General features: G+C 47.0%; 2 protein-coding genes across 3 annotated transcripts in view; both read right to left on the bottom strand.

The window, feature by feature from the left end:
- The window catches only part of IGSF3 (immunoglobulin superfamily member 3), a 171671-nt gene extending 169222 nt beyond the window's left edge, over positions 1 to 2449 (bottom strand). Inside the window, exons 1-2 of one of the 2 annotated variants that reach the window (XM_048955649.1) lie at positions 2179 to 2449; positions 742 to 1119 (exon numbers count right to left, since the gene is read on the bottom strand). In XM_048955649.1, coding sequence (XP_048811606.1) covers positions 742 to 1119; positions 2179 to 2230 — 430 coding nt within the window. In that variant the 5' untranslated portion in view covers positions 2231 to 2449. Of the gene's footprint in view, positions 1 to 741; positions 1487 to 2178 lie in introns of those variants that run through there. The other variant, XM_048955650.1, reaches the window with a different exon arrangement.
- Positions 2450 to 8471: 6022 nt separating this feature from the next.
- Positions 8472 to 14571, bottom strand: part of PTGFRN (prostaglandin F2 receptor inhibitor) — a 65991-nt gene continuing 59891 nt past the window's right edge. Inside the window, 2 exon segments of the mRNA XM_048968369.1 lie at positions 8472 to 12073; positions 13312 to 13617. Coding sequence (XP_048824326.1) covers positions 11907 to 12073; positions 13312 to 13617 — 473 coding nt within the window. The 3' untranslated portion in view covers positions 8472 to 11906.

Raw genomic sequence — 14571 nt, 5'->3', positions numbered from 1 at the left:
GTCAGGAGAAAAAGCATTTGTTGGCCTCAGTGGGCAATGTGTTGGTCAGTGTAAGAAGCACAGCCAGGCTCTGAGAAATGTGACAGTGCAGTGGAAGTAGGTGCTGCATGTGATGGGAGAGGCCCCAGTCAGCCCATATCAATGTGTGAAGTGCTTAAAACCTCAGTAGAAAACAAAGCATGGTATATTTCTCAGCAGTACGCTCCTCAGTGAAAGTGTGGGCAGCTCTGGGCAACCCCAAGGAGGCTAACATCCAGCCTCTCATGAGCCTGAGTGGCCACAGTACCAGATTAAAGGAGGACACGGTTGAATACGAAGTAGATGGGCCATGTGGACTTAGTGAGCTTACAGTTGGATATTTTTCTTTAGTTCTCCACCCTGTTGTCTCCCTATCATCATTAGTACGTGGGTGTATGTTGGTTCAAGACCCATCTCCTGACCTGAGAAGACCCCAACAGGTAGTGCTCAGAGCCTGAAAACTCCTTATCTCGTAAGTGCTGGGATGTGGCTGTTGGGCTATGGCACAGACTATGTGCCACAGACTGCTGATGAACACATCCTCCCATCTGCAGTGGGAAACCTGTCTGCATCCGTACAAGCTTGAGACCCATACGCACCCTCGTGCCGCTGTGTACAGAACAGCACATCCTCCCTGGTAGCTTTACCATCACCTTGACGCTACCAGTAAGAAAACGGAAAATCAGCCAGGCCCCACAGAGCAAGCCGTCCTTCGAGACCCACCTGTCAGGTTTGTCTTGGCACTGTAGCTCCCAAAGTACCTCTCGTCGGTGTTGGGCGTGTGGCACTCGTACTCCCCAGCATCTCGGTCCTGCAGCTCCGTGATGTGCAGCAGCACCGCGTCCCCCTGCACCCGCTCCACGTAGATCTCCTGGGCGCGCACCCGCTGGGTGTAGATGGCGTAGGGGAAGGAGGGGTCGGCGGTGCTGACGATCTGCACCTCCCGCTCTGGGGCAGTGTGCGGGTAGGTGGACCACTGGAAGGTCTGCTCTGCTGGGCCCTGGTAGCCGCTCACTTTGCACCACAATGTCACATGGGAGCCAAGTACACGGTAAAGTGGTCCCTTTTGGATAGTCACCACTCTTTGGCCAGCGCCCACACCTGCCAGCAGACAGACACCATGCATGAAGTTTGCAGGAGAATACTGCAAATGAAAATTATTGCAGTTCAAAATGGCAATGAGACGGTAGCATAATACTGCAATGACTTAGGGTGTGGTCTCATTCTATGAAGAACAATGCCCCTAGGACTAAGAAGCATCGAATCATTAAGGCTGGAAAGGACTTCTAAGATCACTCAGTCCAACCATCCACCTACCACCAAGTATTGCCTACTAACCACCTCCCTCAGAGCCACATGCACATGTTCTTGAACACCTTCAGTGATGGTAACTCTACCACCTCCCTGGGCAGCCTATTTCAATGCCTCATCACACTTTTGAAGAAGTTTTTCCTGATACCCAACCTGAACCTCCCTGGTGCAAAAACTGCAAGGAACTTCAGCATCCCCTGCAATTGTTAAGAACAAGCCCAATGCCAACAAACTTGAGAACTTGTCTTCCAGCAAGCAAGGCCAGACAATAGAGGCCAGAGCACCATGGCCATGTGGTCATCAAGTTTCTGCTTGGAAAGCATTTCAGACAGTGCTCAGATGGAGCAGCAACCAGGCTAAAACCACTGGAGGAAGCCCGTAGTGTGCTGAAGAGGACCAAACTCTCAGGTTCAGTGCAGGCCAGAGGGAAAGAAGCAGGAACCAGAGCTAACTGCTGCTGGAGAAAGGGACGTGACCTCAGAAGTGCCTCACAGAGGTACAGGAGAAGGAGCCAGCAAGAGCACCTCCAGAGGCAGGAAACACCTCAAGGGGCACCAGGAACCTGCAGAGGGCTTACAGAGTAGAGCTGGGGAAAAAATGGTCATCTGCACACCCTCCCCTCCCTTTCAGCTTCCATGGCTCTGAGCCCAACAGCACTGGGGCTGCCCTCACCCTGTAGACCAAGTGAGGTGCACTCTTGGGCCACCCACCCAGGAGCGTCCTGTCCCCCTGATTTAGGAATATAAAGCAGCCCAGAAGAGGCAGCCTGCACACGTGACACACACAGGGCTCCTGACAGTTTTACTTCCCACTTATCTGCCCCAAAAGTCCTTGTCACAGTGCACTCACCCGTGAGGAGGAAAAGGAGGAAGGCAGCCACCTGATGCTCTACCAGCCCCATGTGAACAAGATCTGCTACAGTCCTTCCCCAGGAAGGCAGTGAAAGGCACTCAGGGTGATGGTGACAGCCACCCTGTAATTTTGAAAGCAGCTGGGAGGAAGCTGCCAGACTCCGGCAGCGGTTTCCTCTGCTTAGAGAAAAAGGCGGGGAGAAGTGGGGAACAGAGCACGTCACCAACGTCCTGCATCTCACCAAGGTGGCAGTCAGCCACAGACTTATACATGCCCACTAACCACGTCCCTCAGTGCCACATCCACATGGTTCTTGAACATCTCCAGGAACGGTGATTCCGCCACCTCCCTGGGCAGCCTGTGCTATTGCCTCACCACTCCTTCTGAGAAGAAATTTCTCCTAATATCCAACCTGAACCTCCACTGGCACAACTTGAGCCCATTCCTGTCTTGCAGCAGCTCACACACAGCACACTGTGTGGCAGAGCAAGATGTTGGCCCCCTTGCTTGACCAACCCTCTGCCTCCTGCTCTGTTATACTAAGCAGCTTACTCTCTCCTCTGCACTGAAGGCAGACACCATGGGCACATCACAGCACCCGTGCACAGGTGGCATCCCACTGCCAGCACCACATGGCCCGCTGCACAGTGCATGTGCTGGGACCGGAGGAGGCTGGCAGGGCATGACCCAGATAGGGAGCAGCCAAAGGTGAGGAACTGGAGGCTCTCTCTGAAAAGATCGATTTGGTTTTTACAGGAAGAAAAGCGGTGTGAAGGTGGCTCCTGAGCTGTGCTGCTCCTGCAGCCTGCTGAGGTATCGAATGAACTGCTAAATTGGCTCAGGGATTCACAAGCAAAAAGCAGCTGTAAAACAAACAAGCCATTCTGCTTGATCCCACTGGGCTCCCAGAGGGAATGAGATTCATGTAACGAACCAAAACAAGCATGAGGTCCCTCCTTGCCCCATTTCAGAAACTGATTCACATGACAGCTCATGGGGCCAGGAGACAGAAGCACAGACTGCTGACTGACTGCACATCAGCAGCACACAGCTCTGCAGAGAGCCAAGCTCAGCACGCAGGGACGGGCTGTTGGAGAGGTCCCATCGGATCTCACCTGTCCCCTGCCACCAAGCGTTGCAATGCAGCAGAGCAGAGGGGCACGGTGCTGAAACCAGCACTGCCTCAGAGACAGGAAGGAGGTTGGCTCTGAGAGCAGCCCACTGAGAGGTTTATGGGGGTGGCCCTGTTGACGGCAAGCCAGCCCACACGTCCCCTCAGTGGAGACAAAAGCTTCTCTGCCACAGTGACAGAAGAAAATCAGATTTGGAGCCCAACCTTGGCAAACTTCCTGCAGTCAGTGTGCAGATAAACGCACACACGGGGACAGTTTCAGTCCAAGCTTGCAGCTAATGACGCATGAACCACTGTTTACATTCGCAATAGAGAAACTAGGGAGAATAGGATTGCCTTGCCCAGCCCCATCACGGGCAATGACGATGCTCTGCAGACAAAAACAACAGCTCCTTCTTCCCAGGACTGCACAGTCTGAAGCTTCCTCACTCCCTCCCTGGGAAATCAGCACAACCAAGTGTGTGGCAGCAGCAATAGGCATGTTGGGTTGGCTAAAGGAGGATCAGCAGAGTATCCTTTATAGAGATACACTGCCAACAGAAACCTCACCAGTACAGTCAGACCTGGTGGCAGGGCCACTTCCCAGCATATATGGCAGGGCACAGCCACATTCTGCTTCAGGTGGGGCCAAGCGTGCCCACAGAGCTGGCTTTGGCTCTAACGTGGCAATGACTGCCCTGAATTACACACTCTCATGTGCATGGTTGTGATGGACTGACAGCTGGACTACATGATTTTAGAGGTCTCTTCCAACCTTAGTGATTCTCTATGACTTCCCCTCCTCCTGCACCCTATTTGCCTTTGCACATTCTTTTGGATGCATTCCACACTGTTCAGCCAGGGCAAAGACAGACTACCCAGACAGGCCCAGCAGCAGTTGAGAAATGTCTTTGGGATCACATCTGTTGGACCCAGCAAGTACCTGCCCTCTGTACTCTGCAGGCAAGCTTTCCAAAAACGTCCCTGCCAAAAAATCCCATTGTCACATCCCCAGAGAGATTCAGAAAGGACAGCCATGAACACAAAGGGTTGGAGCCAGGCAGAGACAGGGGATGCAGTGTGGAATTAGCCAGGATAATCCAGCAGTCCTGGGGGACGTGGCAGAAGTGTTCAGATAATGGAGGAGCTGGCACAACAGACTTTGAAGTCTGCTGTCAGGTTTTCTCAGCCTGGCTCAGACATCAAAGGCAGCTGGTTACATCCCTCAGTATGGAGCTGGAGGCAGACAGCTTCCCCATGGCTGCCAGCTCAGTCTCCATCCCCTGGGCACAAGCCTCCTAATGGAGTACAAATGACAAACATGCTGGCTCTGACTGGAACCAGACTCAACATTGCTGGGAGCTACATGGGATTGCACCCACAGCTTGTAGAGGTGAGTATGATGCCAGTGGATGAGGATCTCTACTCTGATGCACCAGTGAGCCACACGGCCAGCTCTAGGCAGCCCCTAAGCACGGGGGGTCTGGCCAAAGCACAGAAGGTTGCAACCACTTCCCTAGGACACCAGCTTTTCTAAGCAGCAAGCAACAGGGGCTGCCTTGGGAGGAGGGCACCCGCAACTCTGTTTTGGTGAGCTGAGGTTTGCTCTCAATTGCACAGTTTCTACTATAGACAAAGGTGACAAAGAGCTGCAGCAGCACTTCACCTTGACCTTCATTCCAGTACTCACTGTCTCCATATCCAGCCCTTCCCCTCAGTCAGGGCTGGAGGCTGCTTTGCACCGAGGTGCTACCGCTCTGCTGCCATGACACCAACTCTGCAGCTCCCCAGCTGCTTGGGCAGCCCTCAGCAAGCAGCACGAAGCTACACGCTGCCCCAGACCTCTCTGTGCATCAGGCATCTTCTAAGCAAGCAAACTGTGCAGATGTGGCACTGAGGAACATGGTCAGTGGGCACAGATTGGTGGTTGGACTGGGTGGCCTTAGTTGTCTTTTCTGACTTTAATGAGAACAGGGGGAGCAGTCACAATGACTGTTGTTTGGTGGGAACTTCTCCTGGGGAATATAAGGCAGCATAACATGGGGAGAGAAACTAGGTTTTAATACTAAGCTGCTTATTTAGGTCTCCGAGTTATGGAGATGCTGCACTTCAAAACTAATTAGATTGACAGAGCTTGGATTTGATTACAGGATTTCCAGAAGCAAGAGGGTTTTAAAAAAAAATTAAATGGCTGCCCTGGAAACGTTAGCAAGGGAATTAAACAGCCATTGCTGCAGCCAATTGTTAAATACACGTAAGCTGTGAAAAATGATAGACTCCAACTGCCAAAACTTGCTTCATCAGTGGCTGCAGCAGGGAGCTGCTCTCTTAGCAGGCCCGACTACAGGATGCACAAAGCATGCATTTCACCAGTGCAGCCGTCCCTACACTAAGAACAACGTGGAAGTGGCACACAGATATGACCCCAAAGCAATGCAGCAAGGTAGCAATGACAGAATAACATTTTCAGCTCATCCAGCATCAAAGCCTTTGCTTTATCCACAACTCATTCACCAGAAAAAACTTCCTTCCTTTCACTCCTACAAGGTCATGGGGAAAAGCAGCGATTTCATATTGTCCAATAACAGAGACAGAGCTGCTCTTTTTGAAAGCCCAAAATTTCAGTTCCTCCTGAAGTTCCTAAAGGAGCCGTCATCCAACAATATAAGGCTTCTGTCCAAGTTCATACACTCAGGTGTCCAAAGGAATTCGGTTTGGAGCCTGATGAGTGGGACTTGGATTTAGAAGGTCGTGTTAACATGTCAACAGTCTGCATAGGCTTAGCTACCAGACAGCTGCTCCTGGCAAACCAATAGATGCTCTGCTCATAGCTGCCACCTTCTCACCTTCACAGAATCACAGCATCACCAAAGCTGGAAAAGACCTCCAAGATCATCCAGTACAACCATCCACCTATCACCAATATCTCCCGATTAAATCATGTCCCTTAGTACATCACCTAGCATTTCTTGAACACCTCCAGGGACGGTGACTTCACCACCTCTCAAGGCAGCCTGTTCCAGTGCCTCACCACTCTGAGAAGAAATGTTTCCTGATATCCAACCTGAACATCCCCTGGCACAACTTGAGACCTCATCCTATTGCTCATCCTATTTGCTTTCATCCTATTGCTGTTACCTGGGGGAAGAGGCCAACCCCTAACTCAGCACAGCCTCCTTTCAGGCCCCTGAGCTTCCTCTTCTCCAGACTGAAGAATCCCAGTTCCCTCAGCTGTTCCTCATAAGACTTGTGTTCCAGATCTTCCACAGCTTCACTGCCCTTCTCTGGGCACTCTCCAGGGCCTTAGTGTCTTTCTTGCAGTGAGGGGCATAAGTTTGGGTAGAGCGTTCTGGACTGTGAACACACTGTTCACTCAATGCTGCTCTCACTGCACCAAGATCCCAAGAAAAAAGCAGAACATGGTGTAGGTGACAGACACACTTCACCTGAGGATCATGCAGTAGCTCCCACACTGCTCTCACAGCCTTGGAGAATGTCTCTTAATAGATGCCTCATCATGTGGGAAGTGGTGGCACTCAGTTGGTATGGGGAAAGACAGGGCAGGTATAAAGACAGCAATGCCCTGTGCATGAGTCCTGAGAGCCATCTTGTTAACACGGTATGCAGTCAGGTCAAGGAAGGAGAAATAAATGAATAATGATTAACAAAAGGTATTTCTGGATGATTACAGGGAACTGTGAAGACAGGAGAAAAAGATAACAGTACCGGGTAAGGACACCTCAGCACGCACCTTGAAGGCTGCAGACAAAGCCATCAGCTTCAAAAGGACCTCAAACATTGTATTTCTAAAGAAAACATACATTTCTGCTGGGCTAGGAATTCAGAGCTTGGCTTCTGAAGGAGCTCTCCCTGAAACATCAGAGACAAATTTCAGAGTGAAGAGAAGGGCTTGCGGGGGCTGGGGAGAGAAGAAAATACTGTGGACAGTAATAGAAAGCAAAGCTGGGAAGGACTGCTCCTGGGAAGGAAGGAGAAACAACCAAAGTAGAAAGACATTATCCTTTCCATTGCTGAAAGACTCACCTTATGTCAGTGATTTTACACCAAGTAAATACTTTGTGAAGGCTTGTCACTCACTATTAGTACAGCTGCTAGAAGACACAGCTTTTGAGGGAGCAGATACTTCAGTACATGGCACACCACGGAGCTCAGTATGGGACTTGAGGAGCCGCATGGCTGGAAAACTGCATGGCTGAAGATTAAGAGCCTGGATAAGGATATAAATAAGGACATAAATATAAATAGAGCAAATTAGATTCATCTGTAATGCTATGACTATTCTTACGCAAATACAGAGATGCTACACACTCAAGAACAAAAACAACAAGAAAAAAACAAGCCTAAAATCCATCCTGGAACTATTTTTACAAACAGAAGAATGTTACAAAGAGCATGAGGACACACTGACCACACCTTGGTTGAATTAACGACTACAGCTATCTGCTGCGGCTTCCTCCCTCTTTTCCTGTCCCATCACTAGAGGGAGCTGCTATTACCTCACTCCTCTTACTTGCCCGGCCAATTATTGCACACTTCTCTCTCCTAATTCTCATATCTAAGGTGATCTGTACTATCCTTTACAACTCACGGTGAGAAACGGGTACTTTCAGATTCTTGTTCCTTTAAAATGCATGTTGCAAGTAAGTCACAAATTGGATTCTTGAAATTCCTATTTTTCAAGTCCAGGGTGGCTGGGCAGGGTGTTGAAAGATGAATGCCATCACAGTTACCTTTGGAAAAGACTTTGCTTCACATGACGTACGACATTCACAAAGGTTGCTTTACTGGAACTCACTGATGATTGGCAGCATTTGTGTTATCACAGCAAGCAGCCACATGGGAGAAACCAGGCCAAACCCATCATATTTCGGATGCCTCATCCCTTCTGCAAAAATGTTGACTTATGACAGGGTAGAAACAGAATGGATTCAGAAAACCATTACGTTTCCCAATTCATCACACAAATGTAAGCAAATATTTTAAACTTACTGTAAAATAGTGCTGACGCTTACCTAGCAGGGTGACCAGTGCTGGAAGTGAGACTGGTAAGATTTACATTAGATACCCTCTCAGTAACAATAGAATCTGTGTACACACAAAGGTACGAGGAGAGAACTGCCCATAGTATAAACATTCAGGCCAAGCCCACAGCACAGGCTTAATCAAAAAGGTTCTTTATTTTGAACATAAAAAGAAACATTTTACACAGTATTGTTAGAACTATTGGGTACCTGCATTCCAGAACTGTGCCAAACACTTCGTTTTGTAACTTTGAAATAAAAAAAAAGAAAGCAAACATCTTGCCCTTCTGCTATATGCTCAAGCTTGTTCTGGATTGAATTCCAAGTGCCTGGAGGAATTTACCGGCTTACCCAGGAGATGTGGCAATTTGAACAGAGGAATATCAACACGAGCCCTTAGGATACTTAGACAATACCACAGGTTGCAGCTGAGAGGATATGGATGCTTGCAATGCATCTCAGGCAGCTTACTCTCCTGATACTTTGCAGGTTTAATACACAATCAGGTGCACGCACACCATCACTCACACAGGAAACAATAATAAAAAACATGAAAGTGACCAAAAATCTTTTTTTTTTTTTTTTCTTTTTCATTGGAGACAAGATTCCCACTCTATTTTAAAAAAAGGGATAATACAAAATTGGCACAAGTAGAAGGAAACCTGTGGGGTAAGCCTCGCCCCTCAGCTTCTAGCCTTCCAACTACAGCAAATACAGAGTGTAAGGGGATGCAGCATTGCCTTCCAAGGGGCTGGCAGCAGTATGAGCTAGTAGGGAACTTGCTTCACTTGGAACGACAAGGATTGTTTGTTACCGGCCATGAAGGAAGGTCAGCATTGGCTGAGGACACAGAGACCTTCCACAGTAGAAGCAGGGAGCCCTGACCAAAATAACCCTGAGTTTTTTCCAGCAGGGATAAAAGTGTGCTACGTTGTGTGCTTGGGAAGAACTGTCAGGTCCCTGCTCACTCATTCCCTAATTATTGCATTACAATCATGACCCTCTTTCCCTAAAACTTAAGCAAGAGCATATGAATAAGGAGTCAGCCTGCTAGGACAGCAAGTCTGCTAGGACAGCAAGCGACTGATGCTGTGCTTTGAACTTCACCATCACTACCAGCCCCCAAAACCAAGACACCCTGATTCCACAAGCCTTCTGTGAAGAAAGCAGATGTTAATGCAGGAAAGAAGCTACTTAGATGAGTGTGGGAAGGACAGCCAGCATCCCAGACGTCCGTATGGTGTTCCACAATGGCCAAGGAAAAGAAAGATTTCACTACAGTAGCCAGGAGTGAGAAGAAGAAAAATGTTACTGTCGAAAGTGATATGAGTAAATTATTTCTTCAACATCCTTTCTTTGGAAAGCATCACTAAAGATTTTTGGGCTGTCACAGTGGAGGGTAGACTGCTTCTGCCTCATTCCTCAACAGAGGCAGCAACATCTGTCTGCAACACAGGCCCTTTCAGAGCTCTTCAAGAGAAAAACAAAACAAAAAAAAACCACTGGGCCAGAAAAAGAAACTGCCATAAGTGTTTTGGTCAAAGTCCTCTAGAAGTTCATAGGTGTCACAGCTTTGGAAATCCACATGAAATATCAAGCAGTTAAATAATGAGTTGCAAGCCTCATCTCTGCAAATCAAGTTCACGTTAAAGATGTCTCACATTCAGCTCCCAAAAATCATTAGATACCTGTGTGTGTATGTATACAAAGCCAAAGTTAACCCACCTACAATGCAACTGCATGCACGTTCACATGCTGGAGGCAGAAGACAGCCTTCTAGAAAAACCTTCACACCAACCTCAAAAAAAGGTCATCACAGAAGACACAAAAAAAAAAACAACAACATCAATCTTACTGCAATAGTCTTGGAATAGCAGCAGTGTTGAGTGGTTCAGTTAAAGGTTTCACAAACTAATGTGAACTGAGGTCATTGTAGCACAGATATTAGACCTGCAGCTCCCCAGGTATATATACTGGAATGAGCTACTAGTGACAATGATTGTCTAGTACATAGCTAGTGTCTAGATTGGCATACCACAACCACTGCTTTCTGTGGATGCCATCCTCCAACATCTTTCATTTTATCCTAAAAAAAAAATAACAATAATTAAAAAAAAAAAAATCAATCAGTAAGGAATTGATCCCTAGCCTTATCCACATTTCCCACTCTTCCTGATGCAAGCTACACCCTCACTGTGATGTCTGGTTGTGGTACAGTCCTACCTCCTTATACACAGTACCTTTATTCTGACTTTTATTGCTTAGAACACCAGCTGTGCTGGAAAGACAGAACTGCCTGGAAAAGAAGTTGCTCCCCACCAGGAGCCAGGTCAGTGAAAGTGGAAGACCAAAGCAGGACTCACGATACTCAACCTCTTGGAGAAATCCTCACTGCAGGCTATGCAACAAGACCAGGATCATGGGAACCTGAAGGGTTTTTGCTGCCCTCTTGGGCTTGCTCATATTCCTACCCTGAGCAACTGGCAGAAGTAGTGCTGGAATCTGGTCTGTGTACTTGGTGACAGTTTACAGGTCTCCAAATGCGATCAGTTGGTCCACTGCACAAAAAGATCCATCTCATTTTTTTTCATGAATCACACCGCATCAGTAGTGCAAGGTTTTCTACCTCTCTGACAAGGCCAACAAGGGCTGGGCCTTGCCTCTTGACACCATGTTGCCCCCCTGCCACAAGCAGAACAGTGTTTGAGGCACGTCGTGAGCAGCTGTAGTGGGGAGAAAAGAAGGTAGAAGGGTTGGGGAGAAGGTGACTGCAAGCAGCCATCCAACAAACGCTTGTCTGAGGATTGACTCTTCAGGGTTGCTAAGTTAGCCCCTGTTCACCACGGATAAGAGCTTCGAGCACTGAAAATTAGGGAAAAAAAACCCAAAACAATAAAACCTTAAGAAGAGCATCTCAAAGACCTCCAGGCAAATTTTGTTTTCAGATTAATTGTAAATTCTTTGAAAGGTGGAGAAGAGAAGGTACGCTGACAGCCAAAAATCAATTATTTTCTGGAACAGCCTCTTGAGACTCCAGTGGAATACCCTTCTCCAGCCTTCAAGCAATACAAAGTCTGAGATATCAAGGCAGAGAGAAAAAGTGGACAGAATGCTGCAGTGGGGGTAGAGGGGAAGAGTAGATTGGTTAATACAGTTAAAGTCTAACGATTTCACCAGTCCCTTCCTGCACACCACACTCCTCAACATGTTTTCATAGTGGAAGATCTTTTCAAAACCAAGAGGGGCAAAAAAAAAATAATATTAAAATAAAAACAAAAAACACATAGTGAATTTTTGTCACAGGGCCCTGCTGAAAGCAGGCTCAACAGTTTGTAAATTAGAAGGACATGATCTCTACGCAGAAAGTGCTGCTGGACAAAGGAGAACTCTGAGTCACTAGATATGGCCTGAAAGCTCTCAGGACACAAAGTGTAACAAGGAGGAGCTTGAGGTCCAGGCTGAAACCAGAGAGGAAAAGCCCTGTCCCATCTGGGCCTGTGAATGAGTGTCTCAGCACAGTCCAAGAGCCCTGTGAGTCTCTCCCGAAACGCAAGTGTGCCTGGCTCCCATACTCAGTCCATCTCCATCGACATCAGCCGGCGACGCTCTCGTCTTGTTTCCTGTACTTCCTTCTTGCAGCACCAACGGGAGGTGCAGTAGCCAATGAGGCAGGATAAGAGTCCAATGACAGTGGCCAGACCAATGCCAATCAATAGGGGATACTTGAAAGCATTCAGAACTGAAAAAAAAAAAAAGAAGGAAGACCAAGTCATTACATATACTGAGAAATTCAAAGATCTGCATTATTTTTCTTACCTAAAAGGGGGGTGGGGAAGGAAAGGGGGAAATCACACATCTTTCTGTCACAGGCAGATTACTTCTTTCAGAAGGAAGTTAAATTATTTTTCCTCCTTGATTTCTGTTTTTTGAAGTTTGGAATACTGGTGTCTTACCAGACTCCCTGACCACTTCACCTTATTTCTTCCTTTACCATTTCCAAGCTTCAGGGAGGCTGGAAACACGAGAAATCTTGGAGCAAGAAAGCAAAAGGAAGGTAGTTCCAAGGGATATCCCAATACCCACTTCTCCAAACAAATGCCTTCCAAAGGTTCTCTATTCAGAGGCAGACTGTGCCTGCAATCTTCTTTATATGACTGTTTCTAAACAGCAAGTAGTAGGCTCCTTTACACTTTGCTTGATTAGAACTATTGGTACAGTACACTCCCTATCACTCAGCCCTACCTGATAAACCTCCAAGGCTGGCTTAGTTGGTAGGCACCTACTGCACAGTTAAAACGCAGGGTCAAGGAACAGACAGAGCTTGGAAAGTACAGTTGTAATAGTACAGTGGGAATAATAAGATCTTCTGATTCAAGTTCATGGAATTTCTCAACGTGACTTTTCATGGACATGCTGAGCAGTTCAAAATCCCTCCTGTGTTCATCTCCCTTCTCAGCTATGTACTGAATGCAATATCTAGCACACATCTAGCTTCTCATGAAATACAGCAATGCTTGCAACTCAGGTTGCATAGCAAATAAGGCACTAAATGCAGTGAGTAGCATGTCTTGTGGTTAGGAGAGGGAGGAAGGAGACAGAGCTCTGATGTGTCATGCCCCGCTTTGATATTAACCACAGTACGATCCTACTTCAGCACACTGAAGTTGCAAGTCAAGGCTTCCTCCTGTAGGAAGAACAAGGGTTAACACTTGGAGAGAATTGCTAAGTCTTGATTAAAAGACTCCCTAGCTATGCAAAACGTTACCAAGACATGAGGGAAAAGAACATTTCATAATATAACCTGTTCAGACCTAACTAGTCCACAGAAGCTAGAATTAGAAGTTGCAAACAAAAGGATAGCAATGTCTATTTAAATTATCAATGTTTTTAAAGGTATGTGTGATAGAGAGTACTTGCTACAAAAAACATAACAAAGTGTTAAAAATCCCACAATAGAATCTGCAATACTGCTCTTACCATCCATTTTCACAGATAGAAAGATGGGTTTGGCTTTGATGTCAGGTTCCCGTTGCCATACACCAGTGGCAGAGTGTACCCATGGGGTGACTACGCAGTAGTGGTTCCCAAAGTCGTGATCCTCACAGCTGTGAATGCGGAGACGGAATTCCAGTGGGCTGATTCTCTCCAGGCTCAGATCACTGCTCCCATTTCTCCTGCTCTGTGTCACGATCCCTCTCCGGTCCACCGAGGCCAGCAAGACAGGCTCTCTGTCCAACGCAAAGGAGCGCACAGCAAACCAGGAGACATCAAAGGACATATCATCTGCATTTGCAGGAAAAAAAAGAAGAAAGGTTGATCTGCAAGCATTGTAACCAACACTGCACTACAACCAACTCTTGCTTTCCTGCCTACTATCCCAAGTAATCAGCAGGCAGGCCTGGTGTCATGAGAAGCGTTGTAACTACACTGAAAAGGGAGTGACAGCAGAAGGTATTTACTAGCAGAGAGTGATTTCCATCACCGCCTTCATGCAGCACCTATACAACTACAAAGTCAGAGGGCTCATTCTTAAAGCTCCTGCTTCACATTTAGTCTGCCTAAATAAATAAAGAGATCCAACAAAAAGCAGAAAAAAAAAATTACCTGCAAAAATATTCCAGAGCAAAGCCTGACCACAATGCTTTTATACGCTTTTTCCACAATTGTCAGTTACTGTCATGGATGATCACACATCATGCCTTATACAAGGTACATTATCCAAGGAGACAGTCTACACAAACAATTTGCAGCACCTTCCATATCAGTACATTTAGCTCCTTCTACCTTTGTGCAAGATCTTACTTATCACATCAGGGGATCACAATCGTAGCCCTATTAGGCTGCTGTAGCTGAGTATCTATTTGATAAATCACCATTACGTTTTGCTAACGAGAACTCAGCAATACCTGAGCCTGAAACCTGAGATGACCTATAGCATAGACAGGAAAAGGCTTTAGATGCCCACTCACTTGGCTTATCAACAGTTCCCCCTTCCTGGTGCATTAACAAGCTGACTGGAGCTCACTGGAAACAGAGGTTACTATTTTTACCCTGAGTTTTGTGACGTCTTCTCACACCTAAGATAGTTCCTTTTATTTTGAGCATATATATCAAACTCCACTTGCTGGCAGTGAGATCTCTGAAAAATACAGTATTAGCAATCTGAAATGTAGAACTGATCTTTCTCCTAAGCCCCAAACCTGCAGCTTTACTTAAATTCTTTGTAGATATGAGTAA

This window comes from Lagopus muta, chromosome 1 (assembly GCF_023343835.1).
Source record: "Lagopus muta isolate bLagMut1 chromosome 1, bLagMut1 primary, whole genome shotgun sequence".
Lineage (NCBI taxonomy): Eukaryota > Metazoa > Chordata > Aves > Galliformes > Phasianidae > Lagopus > Lagopus muta.
The sequence above is the reverse complement of the archived record's forward strand: the minus strand, read 5'-3'. Positions and strand labels throughout refer to the sequence as shown.